The sequence below is a fragment of the Anarhichas minor genome, unplaced genomic scaffold (assembly GCF_050575085.1).
Source record: "Anarhichas minor isolate MPS153535 unplaced genomic scaffold, ASM5057508v1 ptg000009l, whole genome shotgun sequence".
Lineage (NCBI taxonomy): Eukaryota > Metazoa > Chordata > Actinopteri > Perciformes > Anarhichadidae > Anarhichas > Anarhichas minor.
Window position 1 is genome coordinate 2,026,689 of NW_027466455.1, and position 12,814 is coordinate 2,039,502.

The 12,814-nt window shown below is 39.9% G+C and overlaps 2 protein-coding genes across 2 annotated transcripts; both read left to right on the top strand.

The window, feature by feature from the left end:
* The first annotated feature begins 639 nt into the window (after window positions 1–639).
* On the top strand, window positions 640–2,255 carry LOC142945909 (uncharacterized). Its single transcript, XM_076086845.1, has 5 exons — window positions 640–694; window positions 825–1,529; window positions 1,759–1,884; window positions 1,971–2,014; window positions 2,136–2,255. The coding sequence occupies exons 1-5, from the start codon at window positions 640–642 to the stop codon at window positions 2,253–2,255; spliced, it is 1,050 nt and encodes a 349-aa protein (XP_075942960.1).
* Window positions 2,256–8,895: 6,640 nt separating this feature from the next.
* LOC142945910 (immunoglobulin kappa light chain-like) lies at window positions 8,896–10,677 on the top strand. The gene is made up of 5 exons (XM_076086846.1): window positions 8,896–8,953; window positions 9,069–9,773; window positions 9,855–9,980; window positions 10,064–10,107; window positions 10,218–10,677. The coding sequence occupies exons 1-5, from the start codon at window positions 8,896–8,898 to the stop codon at window positions 10,335–10,337; spliced, it is 1,053 nt and encodes a 350-aa protein (XP_075942961.1). The 3' UTR covers window positions 10,338–10,677.
* The last annotated feature ends 2,137 nt before the right edge of the window (window positions 10,678–12,814 follow it).

Sequence of the window (12,814 nt, forward strand, 5' to 3'; positions counted from 1 at the left end):
ATTCCTCCTTCACATTTTCGCTTATTTTTCTTCCACCACCTTTCACTCAGCTGTCTAGTTATATTTACATCCATGTCCTGACCCTCCGCTTCCTGTCCTCAGTTTGCCAGGTGGAGCGATACACACTTAGGGTCATACAGAGAGGCCTGATTGTTATTTTATTTTGATTGTTCGTGCAGCCTTAGAAGAATACATTTTTTACAATGATTAATAGTAAGAATATAATCCTCTTTAATGTAGCACCCAGTACAGTGTTATGTCTCCTTGAAAAGAGAGCTGAGTATATCAGTATAGTATCAAGTATGGATGCTTGGATTCAACTGCTCAAAATACTGTTTTGTTACCTTTCTATTAAACACAGTGATTATAACTGCACTGTCACGTCACAGATGTGTTTGTATTTGATACAAATATAAATTATTTTCTAGTGATTTAAACCGTTATGTTCCTTATATATCTCAAAATTATTGAAACTGTTGCTCAAAAAACTAATTTGACTCTATAGGCGGCAGTGAGCATGTGATCAAGTTTCCTAAATAGGATGTAGTGTCACTTTTTGCTGGCCAATCAAACAATCGTGTGAGTGAAGCGTGTAGAAGGATCTAGATTGTTCTCATTCAACACAAGAATTTGAACACGATGACATCTCCAAAGTTTGTCTTCTATCTGACATGTTTGTTCTTGTGGAAAATGGGTGAGTTGTGTTTTTTGTGATTGCAGTTTGGATCTTTTAAAGTGTGTGAACACTCCTCGTGGCATTGCTTCTGATGTGTTGATTCATGTTATCATGAAGTGTATTTGCTTCGTCTCTCCTATCACTACAGTTCAGACGACCGATCTGAATTTCTCCTCATCTGTTCATCAAGAGAATAGTTTTCTATCGGTTCAAACTGGGGAAAACTTGACGTTGCAATGTTTCTATGAAGAGGTTTTTGCAGTAAGGCTTTACTGGTTTAAACAGATTATTGGACAGAAACCAAGGCTCATCTCTACCTCCTACACGTACGACACAAAAGCAACTTTTCATGATGAATTCAAGAATCCACGCTTCACATTGGACGCTGCATTCGGTAAATATCAGTTGAGGATAACAGATCTGCAAATTTCGGACACAGCTACTTACTACTGCGCAAGTAGCTATACAGTCGACTTGGATTTCAAGGGGGGGACTTTTGTCAGTGTAAAGGGTTCAGGTTTGAACGTCCCAACTTTGGTCCATCAGTCAGCATCTGAGACCATCCAGCCAGGAGGCTCTGTGACTCTGAACTGTACAGTTCACACTGGGACCTGTGATGGACAACACAGTGTTTACTGGTTCAAAGACTCTGAAGCATCTCATCCAGGACTCATTTACACGGATGGAGGCAGGAATGATCAGTGTGAGAGGAAACCTAACACACAGACACACACCTGTGTCTACAACCTACCGATGAAGAGTCTGAATCCGTCTCATGCTGGGACCTACTACTGTGCTGTTGCCTCGTGTGGACACATACTGTTTGGAGACGGGACCAAGCTGGACTTTGAGGGTGAGTGACTTCAGAGGTTTTGTTATTTATTCATATTCATATAGTTAATATGTTACTCCACAGGCAATATACAATATATGTAAAAATATATATTGCCTTATTGTAAGTAATCAACTCGGGAAGATTCATGTTGATATATCTATTAGTTAACTTTTCACCCTATTCACCTGTTGTGTCTCCTCTTAAGGCTTCAGCTCTGTAATGTCTCCTGGTGTCTGTCTCTCTACAGATGAGGAGGACTCTCTTGTCTTGGTGTATTTCTTGACTGGAGCTTTAGCATTCACTATCATCCTGAGTGTCTTAATGGTGTTCTTACTCTGCATGATGAACAAGAGAAACCGCTGTGAATGTACAGGTACTGTAACTACTATTCTTTGTGGCTGACAGTGTGTGCTCACTTAACACGGTTTTAAAGTGCGGGGCACTTTTTTTCTTTTTCAGAGTCTCATGCAAGATGTTCAGCTCCCACCACAACAAATGCAGAGGTATTTTTTGTGCAGATGATCTACTGTTCTACCATTCAAACATTCAGGCACAGCAATGCTTCTGGACACAGTTTTTATATGTCTCTCAAGTACAATATTGTGGTTTATATTTTGCTACCAGGGTGAAGGAAATGAAGAAAACATCCATTACGCGGTTGTAAGGGAACACAGGGTCAACAGATCTAGAAGACAAAGGAACATCACAGAGACTGAATGCACGTACTCAAGTATAAAGCAGTAGAAGTGTACATGCTTCCAAATGTTTCCAAGCAAGCCCATGAGACACAGAGGTCGTCTTATCATTATGTCTTTCTTGTGACTATAAGTTGAAGCAGCCAGTGTTACTCCTTTCATAAAAGATGTGTTGATTCAAACTGTTACTTTAGGGCTTTGGTTTGCATTGGCTTGGACTGAATTAACTGTATTAAACGGGAAAAGTTTACAATGTTCAGTTCTCCAACAAAGTCATGTTTTAGCAAATCAGATAAATTTACAACATATGCTTCATGTTCATGCTTGTATGAAAGAGAGAACTGTATGAATGCACGCTGTTTCATAAAGGAAAAAAGGAAACAGAAAGGAAAAGACAGAGAGAAGGTATGACGGAGAGAGTTACAGTTACAGGACTAAAAGCAGAAAACTGACCGTCAGAACGATGAGTCGAGTTAATTTAAAGCCTTAACGTCTTCTCATTGGCACAACAACCTTTCAGACAACCTTTTTTGTTGTTGTAAACCTTAAGACCGAATAAACCTACTTCGGAAGTTTATTCTCAAAAGACATTGGATGCATGTAAAGAGCGGAACCTGACACGTCATCCTTGACACGTCCAAAACTGATGCTGGAGGGGTGTCTAGAGTGATTGAGAGAACTTGTTGTCAAGACATTTATCACCAAAATCGAAAAGAAAAAAAACTGGACTGATTCCAACATGCATTGGCTTTATGATAAACTGAATCTTTAAGAGTATACATTGGCTTCAGCATTTGAAGGCCCTTTTGTTAACCAGCTTGCTACTATGAGTCGAATCCTCGACAAACTCTGACAAAGTTATAGAAAAAAATGAAATCAAAATATGATGCAGTTGTGGGTAAATGTGGGTAAATGTGTTCAAAAACCACACACACACACACATATTCTTTATGAAGCAGATCAGCTGAGTTTTTTTAATTGTTAAACATGTAAATGATTCTGATGTAAAAATAATTTTGGTCATAATGTTAAATTCTATGAAGAAATACTGCCAGTTGCTTCAAGTGTGGTGTAATAACTTGACACTGTGATGTCACTGTGACATCACCCAGAGGTTTGAGCTCAGCATTTGGCCGTCACCATCTTGGTTTTTTAGGCGATCAAAATGTTACAATTAACTTTCATCAACTGAAAACACATTATGAAAGGGTTAAAGTTGTAAGACAAAAACACAGACAACACCGTGGTAGCGACCTGTCAATCACAAGGTATCCATGCCCTAAAGCACACTCTATTTGCTTTAAATTACAACATCATTTACTGAATGAGCATCATGCTGTATTGAAGAAGACTTGAAACTAGAGATTGAGACGATAAAGTCATGTTTACAATGTTTGCTCAGGTAATAATCAAGTGAGGAGTAGAGTCATTTTATATTTTATCATAGACTTCTTTTTTTTTCCAACCAGCCTTTTGTATTACACACTTTCAGTTTGAGAACTCCTCCGTTCTTCTGGAAAGTATGCATCTAAATTGCAGTTTCCATTTTTGCCTCAGACTTTTTTTTGCAACCAGAGGAGCCGTCCCCTGATGGCCAATAGAAAGAATGCCAGTTCAGGGTACTTCCGCATTCACTTCACGTTTCAGAACCGAAAGGTTGCCGCCTGGGTGCACCCCTCAACACAACATACACAACATAATTATCAAATACCTGATCCATTAGATGGTTTGTTACACAGAACCTCTAAGAAGCCGTCATTTGCGACTGTTTGGAAAATGGCACCTTCAAAAAAAATACTTGGCAGGTGATTGGATGAACCATATGTCAATCAAACTCTAACCTCTTTAGGAGCTGCCATTTTTGTTTGGAAAGAACAAACAGTCGCCTCTCTGTGTCGTGTCACACGCACACCTAAACCACAGCCATAGCTGTCAGTTGCTCCTCCAAGGAAGCTGATTGGTCGGAGTTTTTGCAATTTTTGTCTAGAAATACTGTGCCTGTGCCCCAATGCAACAAGGTCAAAAAGTAATGATTTTTTTAAAGTCACAAGAAGCATGCATTTCCAGAAATAGTGTTACAGGCTTAAGCGGAACTACTTTCTACTGAAGAAATAGTCCCTCTAATAAGCTGGGGTCAGTGTTTCGGGAAAGCGAGGCTGTGGTTGAGATTTTTGAATCTTCTAAAATGCACCCGCTTCACTTTATGGGGGCGACCATGGCTTACTGGGTAGAGAGGGTTGTCCGCCAACCGAAAGGTCACCGGTTTGATCCTCGGCTGCATCGTGTCCTGTGTTGAAGTGTCCCTGAGCAAGACATTGTACCCCTAACTGCTCCCTGGGCGCCTGTCATTGGCAGCCCATTGCTCCCTATATACAGGGATGGGTCAAATGCAGAGAATAATTTCCCCACTGTGGGACTAATAAAGGAATGTTTCTTCTTTTCTTCTTCTTCTTCTTTATTCAGGTCATTGCAACCAAGTGTTATAATACAGCTGTTCTTGGATCTGTTACCCTCACCCACTTTTTTTTTCCCTACCAGCCTTATGCATGTAGACACACTTTCAGTTCGAGAACTCCTCCGTTCTTCTGGAAAGTATGCATCTAAATTGCAGTTTCCATTTTTGCCTGGCTTACATGTGTGTGTTGCCATTCAATCAACTAGCATACATTCTGTTGACACAGACGTCAATGTCATCCAGCCAACCATGTTCTGTAAGGTGAGGATGACGAACGAATCAGACCTGTAGGATGTGGCAGACTGTAGGACAAGTGATGAATTTGTTGTCTTTAGAGAACCTTCACCATCTCTAGAATAGAGAATAACTGGCAATAACCTTACTTTATTATATTGACATGTAGATGTATTAATGACAGACCTGATCAGTTTATTGATTATCATGTAATGCTACAAAAACTAATAACTTCACATAGTGTTAGACTAATAAAGACATTAATAAACACATAGTCATAATCATCATATTCCATTTTTGCTAATAGATCCCCTGAAATGCCACGCACTGTACCTTTAAGTCCCCCTCCTGTAAAGCCCAGTCTGCTCTGATTGGCTCATGAGGTAAATATGCAGCACTGTTGTAAAGGTAGTTCTCAAGCCGTGGGTGGAGATACTCTGATGGGGGGGCGGTTTATTCTGAGGAACCTGCATGTGGAAGTGGAGCCAAATCTGAATGGCTTGTTGAATCACATGTTTTCTGATCTGGACGGCCCACAAAGAACTGACTGGATGTCTTATGTCATACTTCAAATACCCAAATATATTTGCACAAGCACTGAATAAGAGAATTTTTCATGATGGATGAGTCCAGCGTTTAGAGAGGCAGCAACTCTTTTACTGTAAACTGACATAGATATGGAAACACCTTTGTCAACTACATTCTGACGTCGCGAACATTAACTCACATGACTGATCAGCTGTTTCTTCTGTCAGCGTCTTTATGGATGTACAGTATAATGCTTTTGTCACCAAACAACATGAAACATGGCCAACACCAGTCGACATGGACAATTCAAACTTGCCCAATTGAAACTAATTCATGAGGACTTCTCTTAATTTTTGCCAAGTTGACAAAACTACACAGCCTAGTTTATCGCTCCAAACCAGTTGATGGAAATCCGCCTAATTCGCATTTATTTTTTGCACATTTAAAAAGTTAATTTAAAATTTGCTTCACAGTTGAATGAGAACAGGGCTGTTGTGAGGCCACAGCAGATCTATGGTCAAGGTGAACTGTGGGATCATACAGGACTCTGACAGTAACACAGTCTGATCCTTCAGATGGTGTTTTCCTCGAGGATCACACAGGAGCCAAAGCAGCTCTTTTCACCTGCTGGAGTTTGGAGGTGGAAAAATGGTGGTGGAAAAACTTCACTGAGCCTGTATTACTCCCAATTCCTAACTTAAGATCATAAAGTACGGCAACATGCTTTTAGGTCAATATAAGAAACACCTTCTTGTGCCGGGACAATTGAGTTTCACAACTTGTTGGTGTGGGTGAGGTCAACCATATTCTCTGCTAAACTTGTTTGAAGAAGCCCCTTAATCATCATGTGCACACAAATTGTTTCAAGCTCAAATTGCTCCAAATGTCAAATATGTTTATTTTTTATCATTGATGAAATGAATTTCACATATAAAAACCCACATGTGATTAGGTTATAGAAAACAACAATGACGATGAACACACAAAGTATGAGATGATCTTAAAGCTAGAAGAATTTGAGTGACTTTTACACAGTCGGTGAATCTGAGCTTCTGAATATACTGGTTAAGACATAAAAAAAAAATTGTAAAAATGATCTCGATACATGGTTTAAAGATTCATGTGTTTTCAAGTGGACTCATTTTCCCTCTCGGTGTTGACAGACGAATAAATCCGTCAGTAACAAGAACTATGCAGTCGTGTATTTCCTGGAGGGAGTGATATGAGAGTTACTACTCTGTTCATTTGTCTATCGTGTCGTTTTCATGATATGGGTAATATTGTTCCCTCTGATATGAATAATATTTGAATGGCCCGTGCTCTTGAGTGTGTGGCGGAATTCATGTTTTAGCTGAATTGATTGTGACTATATGCATTGTTCGTGTAAGGATTACAGATACTTGAACCCAAAAGCACAACTCTGAGACAAAATACAAGTTTAGTTCTTTTACGTGAGTTCAGGCAGGATCAAAACCGGGAGGTCAGTCAAACAGGCGAACAAATCCAATAAGGGGCAGGCAAAAATCCAAGGTCGAAAACAGGCAGACAGGGTGGGAACAGGCAGATCAGGAACAATATAAAGGTATGCTGGAGAACTTGGCAATAACACACAAGACAATCTGGCAGGGAACAAGTGCAAGTGAGGGGACCTAAACAGTGAGGGCTAATGAGGGGATGGGCTGCAGGTGAGATGGGTGTGGAGGACCAGGTGAGGGGAATGAGAGGTGAATGGTAGGATCTGAAATGACAGGAGAGTTAATTAAACAAGCAGACAGGATGAAAACAAATGAATATGAAGGGGAATTTGTGACAGTTCGTTAATGCCGCCGCATCCCGTCATGCGGGTATTCATGTAGCTGCACTCGTAGTGTATTTGTAGGTGTTGAGCTTCATTTTTACGAGTGCAGGCCCAGGTATAAAATGCACGGCCCGCCACTGCTGTGTTATTGGAAAACTTGTGGTGAAGAGCAAGCTGAAGTTAGAATGCTTCGCGCTGTAGGGTAGCTTTGAAGACGTACAATAACTAAGCATGGAAAAGTGTTTCTGACGATGCTGCTCCTCCTATGAATGCAGAAAATGAATAAAGCAATACATTTAGACTGTTTAACCTTCACCCCCATGCTTTATCTTCGTATCTCTGTCAGTGCAGCAGCTGTGGTTTTCAGCAGGATGTCTACGTGGTTGCACTGCCACATACATGCTCCTTTAGCCAAAGACCACTAAAATATCCAAGAACAGTGGAGTGCTTAGAAGTTAAAAGCTAATACCAATAATACTTATACTAAAGCTAAGACAACTACTGATGGTAATTCTGAGAAGAAGAAGAAGAAGAAGATTACTTCGTTGAAATACTATTTAGAGTACTACTTACAACAACATAAACAATGGATAGAATACACAAGTTGCACAGGGCATTTTGAAACATCAGACTATAAGAAGCTGACATATAAAAATGACCATTATTATTTTTATATCTGATCTCGTATGCAGGTGATTTTAAGTCTGTTAAACTTCAGTTCAGCAAAATTCTCCAAAACCATGATATTCAGAGTCGACTCTGAGTCGGCAATCCAGGAAGATGCATCTACTCGGCTCATAGATATTCTTAATTTTACAAATGCTCACTCAACATTACTGTTGCTGATATGTTGTTTTTTTTTGGGAGGGGGGAGTTTACAGGTAAATTATCAGACCTACGTATATGTGTCTGTATCAGCTAATGATGAAAATGTTTAGCTTAATTAGACTCTACTGTAAGTCATTACTAGTGTACATTACTGTATATACCTGTGATCTATTTATATATAATACCAACATACAGAGCCATTGCTTTCTACATGTACCTCTCTCACCATGTGAATCTTTTCATGAACCAAACTTGACTCTATAGATGGAAGTGAGCGTGTGATCAGGTTTCCTAAGTAGGACGTACAGCACAGTGTCACATCAGGTTGGCCAATCAAACACAGTCTTGTCTCTAAAGAGTGGAGAAAGTATTCGATTCTCTTCATTCAACACAAGAATTTGAACACGATGACATCTCCAAGGTTTACCACCTATGCGACATGGTTGTTGTTGTGGACAATGGGTGAGTTGTGTTTTTGTGTTTCTAACTTTTCATAGATACAGACATTATATATATATATATATATGTATAATGTCATGTCATAACTGCACTGTCATGTCACAGATGTGTTTGTATTTGATTCAAATACAAATTATTTTCCAGTGATTTAATCCGTTATGTTCCTCATATACTGTATCTCGAAATATGTGAACCTGTTCCTCAAAGAGGTTCACTAATTTGACTCTATAGGTTTGACACAGATTTGACTCTATAGGTGGCAGTGAGCATGTGATCAAGTTTCCTAAATAGGATGTAGTGTCACTTTTTGCTGGCCAATCAAACAGTCTTGTGAGTGAAACGTGTAGAAGGATCTAGATTGTTCTCATTCAACACAAGAATTTGAACATGATGACATCTCCAAAGTTTGTCTTCTATCTGACATGTTTGTTCTTGCAGAAAATAGGTGAGTTGTGTTTTTTGTGATTGCAGTTTGGATCTTTTAACTCGTGGCATTGCTTCTGATGTGTTGATTCATGTTACCATGAAGTGTATTTGCTTCGTCTCTCCTATCACTACAGTTCAGACGACCGATCTGAATCTCTCCTCATCTGTTCATCAAGAGAATAGTTTTCTATCAGTTCAAACTGGGGAAAACTTGACGTTGCAATGTTCCTATGAAGACGGTTTTGCAGTAAGGCTTTACTGGTATAAACAGATTATTGGACAGAAACCAAGGCTCATCTCTACCTCCTACAAGTACGACACAAAAGCAACTTTTCATGATGAATTCAAGAATCCACGCTTCACATTGGACACTGCAGTCGGTAAATATCACTTGAGGATAACAGATTTGCAAATTTCGGACTCAGCTACTTACTACTGTGCAAGTAGCTATACAGTCAACTTGGATTTCAAGGAGGGCACTACTGTCAGTGTAAAGGGTTCAGGTTTGAACATCCCAACTTTGGTCCATCAGTCAGCATCTGAGACCATCCAGCCAGGTGGCTCTGTGACTCTGAACTGTACAGTTCACACTGGGACCTGTGATGGACAACACAGTGTTTACTGGTTCAAAGACTCTGAAGAATCTCATCCAGGACTCATTTACACTGATGGAGGCAGGAATGATCAGTGTGAGAGGAAACCCAACACACAAACACACACCTGTGTCTACAACCTGCCGATGAAGAGCCTGAATCCGTCTCATGCTGGGACCTACTACTGTGCTGTTGCCTCGTGTGGACACATACTGTTTGGAGACGGGACCAAGCTGGACTTTGAGGGTGAGTGACTTGTTTAGCCGAGGTTGTTTTGTCTCATTGTTGCTTAAAAGCGACATGTTTCTGCTGTCTGTCTCTCTGCAGATGAGCTGGACTCTCTTGTCTCGATGTATCTCTTGAGTGGAGCTTTTACGTTCATCACCATCCTGAGTGTTTTACTGGCTCTCTCAGTGTGCATGATGAACAAGAGAAACAGCTGCCAAAGCACAGGTAACTATGCTGTTTGTATCTGACAGCTTGTGTTCACTGAATTGGGCTTTTGACTGAAAAAGATTTTTCTGTTTTACAACCAGAGTCTCACGCAGGATTCCCAGCTCCTTCCACAGCAAACGCAAAGGTAAATAAAAATGTAATTAAATTAACTGATGAATTACCATTCAGACACCTTTTTTTCATTGACAATGCATTGTTTCCTGGATATTGTTTAATCTAATAATCTGTTCCCAGGGTTGCCAAAATGCAGAGATCCTGTATTATGCGTCTTTAAGTGTCGACCTGCACAACGGATCAAGAAGACAGAGGGATCAGACCTGGAGTGAATGTGTGTACTACAGCGTGAAGCAGTAGAACTGGACAAATTACATTTGTACTTTTGAGCAAGACAGTGTTTTCTCTTTTAAAGTGAAATGGAGATTTATATCTTAGTTGGAAATCAATAGGATTTTATATCGTCTTCGTAGTCTGCAGCCAATATTAAATCTTTCTATTCTTCGCTAATGTGCATATTTAGGATACTCATGTGTTGTCTGTGTGGTCTGAAGCAGGTTATCTTTAAACCATGTATCTTGTTCATTTTTACAAATAAATGTTTTTTATGTCTTAACCAGTATATTTAGAAGCTCAGATTCACCGACCGTGTAAAAGTCACTCAAATGCTTCTAGCTTTAAGATCAACTCATACTTTTTGTGTTCATCCTCATTGTTGTTTTCTATAACCTAATCACATGTGGGTTTTTATATGTGAAATTCATGTCATCAATGATAAAAAGATGAAAAGAACTGCTTTGGTTCCAGTGTGATCCTCGAGGAAAACACAGTCTGAAGGATCAGACTGTGTTAGTGTCAGAGTCCTGTATGATCCCATAGTTCACCTTGACCATAGATCTGCTGTGGCCTCACAACAGCCCTGTTCTCATTCAACTGTCAAGTCAATTTTAAATGAACTTTTGAAATGGCGCATATAACAAATGTGAATTAGGCGGATTTCCATCAACTGGTTTGGAGCGATAAACTAGGCTGTGTAGTTTTGTCAACTTGACAAAAATTAAGAGAGGTCCTCATGAATTAGTTTTAATTTCTGAGGTGTGAATTGTCGGCTTGTGTTGGCCATGCTGTGAATATTATATGACCAGGGCTTTTATTGTGAAAGGTAAGAATGGAGGGAGAGGATCTGGTCTATGCTGCCATTACCAAAGATGAAAGGAGAAATACTTTCATCATCATTTCATTCAGTCACGTGAGGCTGATCATTCCTGAGTGTCTGGTTTGATGAGTTATGTAATTTAAGAGAAACCATAATCATGTTCTTGGTTATTTAATAATGACGTCACAATCTGAATTTCAAAACGTACAGACGCATTCTGCCGGTAGAAATCGATCCTGCACTTATAAACAGGACAAAGTTTGTTAAAGAGGTAACAGACTACAGAGAGAAAACACCTACAGTGATTATAACTGTGTGTCTTTATTAGTTATTAGTGTTATTAGTTACTATTATTAAGTACTAGTGATCATGTGTACAGACACAAACTTATCAAAAGTCTCTCCAGCTGTTAAAGTCGACTGACAGCTGATCCAGCTGTGATCAGCGGCCGCCGTCATCAATAACAGACGTCGCTTCACGTGACGCAACTGAGGAAAGGACGTCTCGTGTCTCCTAAAACATATTTCCTCGTGTCCTCTCTCCTCGCATGGTTTCCTCCATGCATCCCTGGTGGGAGGGACTAAGACGCAAGGAAAGGACCCAAGTGAGGGAAACGAGGATGCAATTAAGAGACTTGGAATGTACCCTTGCACACTGTCTTTTGAAAAGAAAACTTCTATCTTCACAGGAAGTTAGGTTTATGTTAACTTGATTGACTAACGAGTCACGTGACAAGCGACTCCATTTGCTTATTACCATTCAGACACCTTTTTTTAATTGACAATGCATTGTTTCCTGGATATTGTTTAATCTAATAATGATCAAATTATATAGTACAGATACATGAATACGCCGAGAGTGCGTATCCTCTCTTCTCTGACTGCAGCTGGGACTGCTGTGCGAGGCAGTTTTCAGAGTCAACATGCATTGGCTTTAAGATAAACTGAATCTTTAAGTGGATACATTGGCTTCAGCATTTGAAGGCCCTTCTGTTAACCAGCTTCCTACTATGAGTAGTGAAATCCTAGACAAACTCTGACAAAGTTAAAACAGTTTCAGTTATTTCACATGAGTTTTGTGTCTGTTCCGTCTGTGTCCGTTTGTGTCTGTCATTTTTATACACAAAACTTTCTGGCATGTCATGAGGTGATGTAATCGTCTGTATTTGTTGAGAAGAGATGCTAGAGAAACTATTTTTTGCAACCAGAGGAGCCGTCCCCTGATGGCCATCAGAAAGAATGCAAATTCAAGGTACTTCCGCATTGGGTTCACTTTTCAGAAAGGTTGCCGCCTGGATGCACCCCTCAACACAACATCCTTAAAACCACAAGACAGCGTCCTGCACTGCTTGTTTGCCTGGTTTACTTGTTTTGAAGGAGAAGAAATTCAGAATCCGGAGCCAAATGACAAACTTCTTCTGTACTGGTCAATGCTCTACACAGGCGTCAGCAAGTTGCGTTCTCTCAACTCCACCTAACTACAGAAATCACATCTCAATCAAAATAATAATCGGGACACCTGCCATTTTTCTCTGTGTGACAAAAAACATTTAAAACTCTCTACATAGGAGTAGTTATCAAGTACCTGATCCATTAGATGGTTTGTTACACAGAACCTCTAAGAAGCCGTCATTTGCGACTGTTTGGAAAACGGCACAACAGTCGCCTCTCTGTGTTGCGTC

Coding starts and splice junctions, on each gene's coding strand:
- LOC142945909 (XM_076086845.1), top strand. CDS start 640: ATGACATCTCCAAAGTTTGTCTTCTATCTGACATGTTTGTTCTTGTGG. Junction 695..824: donor TTTGTTCTTGTGGAAAATGG/GTGAGTTGTGTT, acceptor CTATCACTACAG/TTCAGACGACCGATCTGAAT. Junction 1,885..1,970: donor AAACCGCTGTGAATGTACAG/GTACTGTAACTA, acceptor TTTCTTTTTCAG/AGTCTCATGCAAGATGTTCA.
- LOC142945910 (XM_076086846.1), top strand. CDS start 8,896: ATGATGACATCTCCAAAGTTTGTCTTCTATCTGACATGTTTGTTCTTG. Junction 8,954..9,068: donor TTTGTTCTTGCAGAAAATAG/GTGAGTTGTGTT, acceptor CTATCACTACAG/TTCAGACGACCGATCTGAAT. Junction 10,108..10,217: donor CTTCCACAGCAAACGCAAAG/GTAAATAAAAAT, acceptor ATCTGTTCCCAG/GGTTGCCAAAATGCAGAGAT.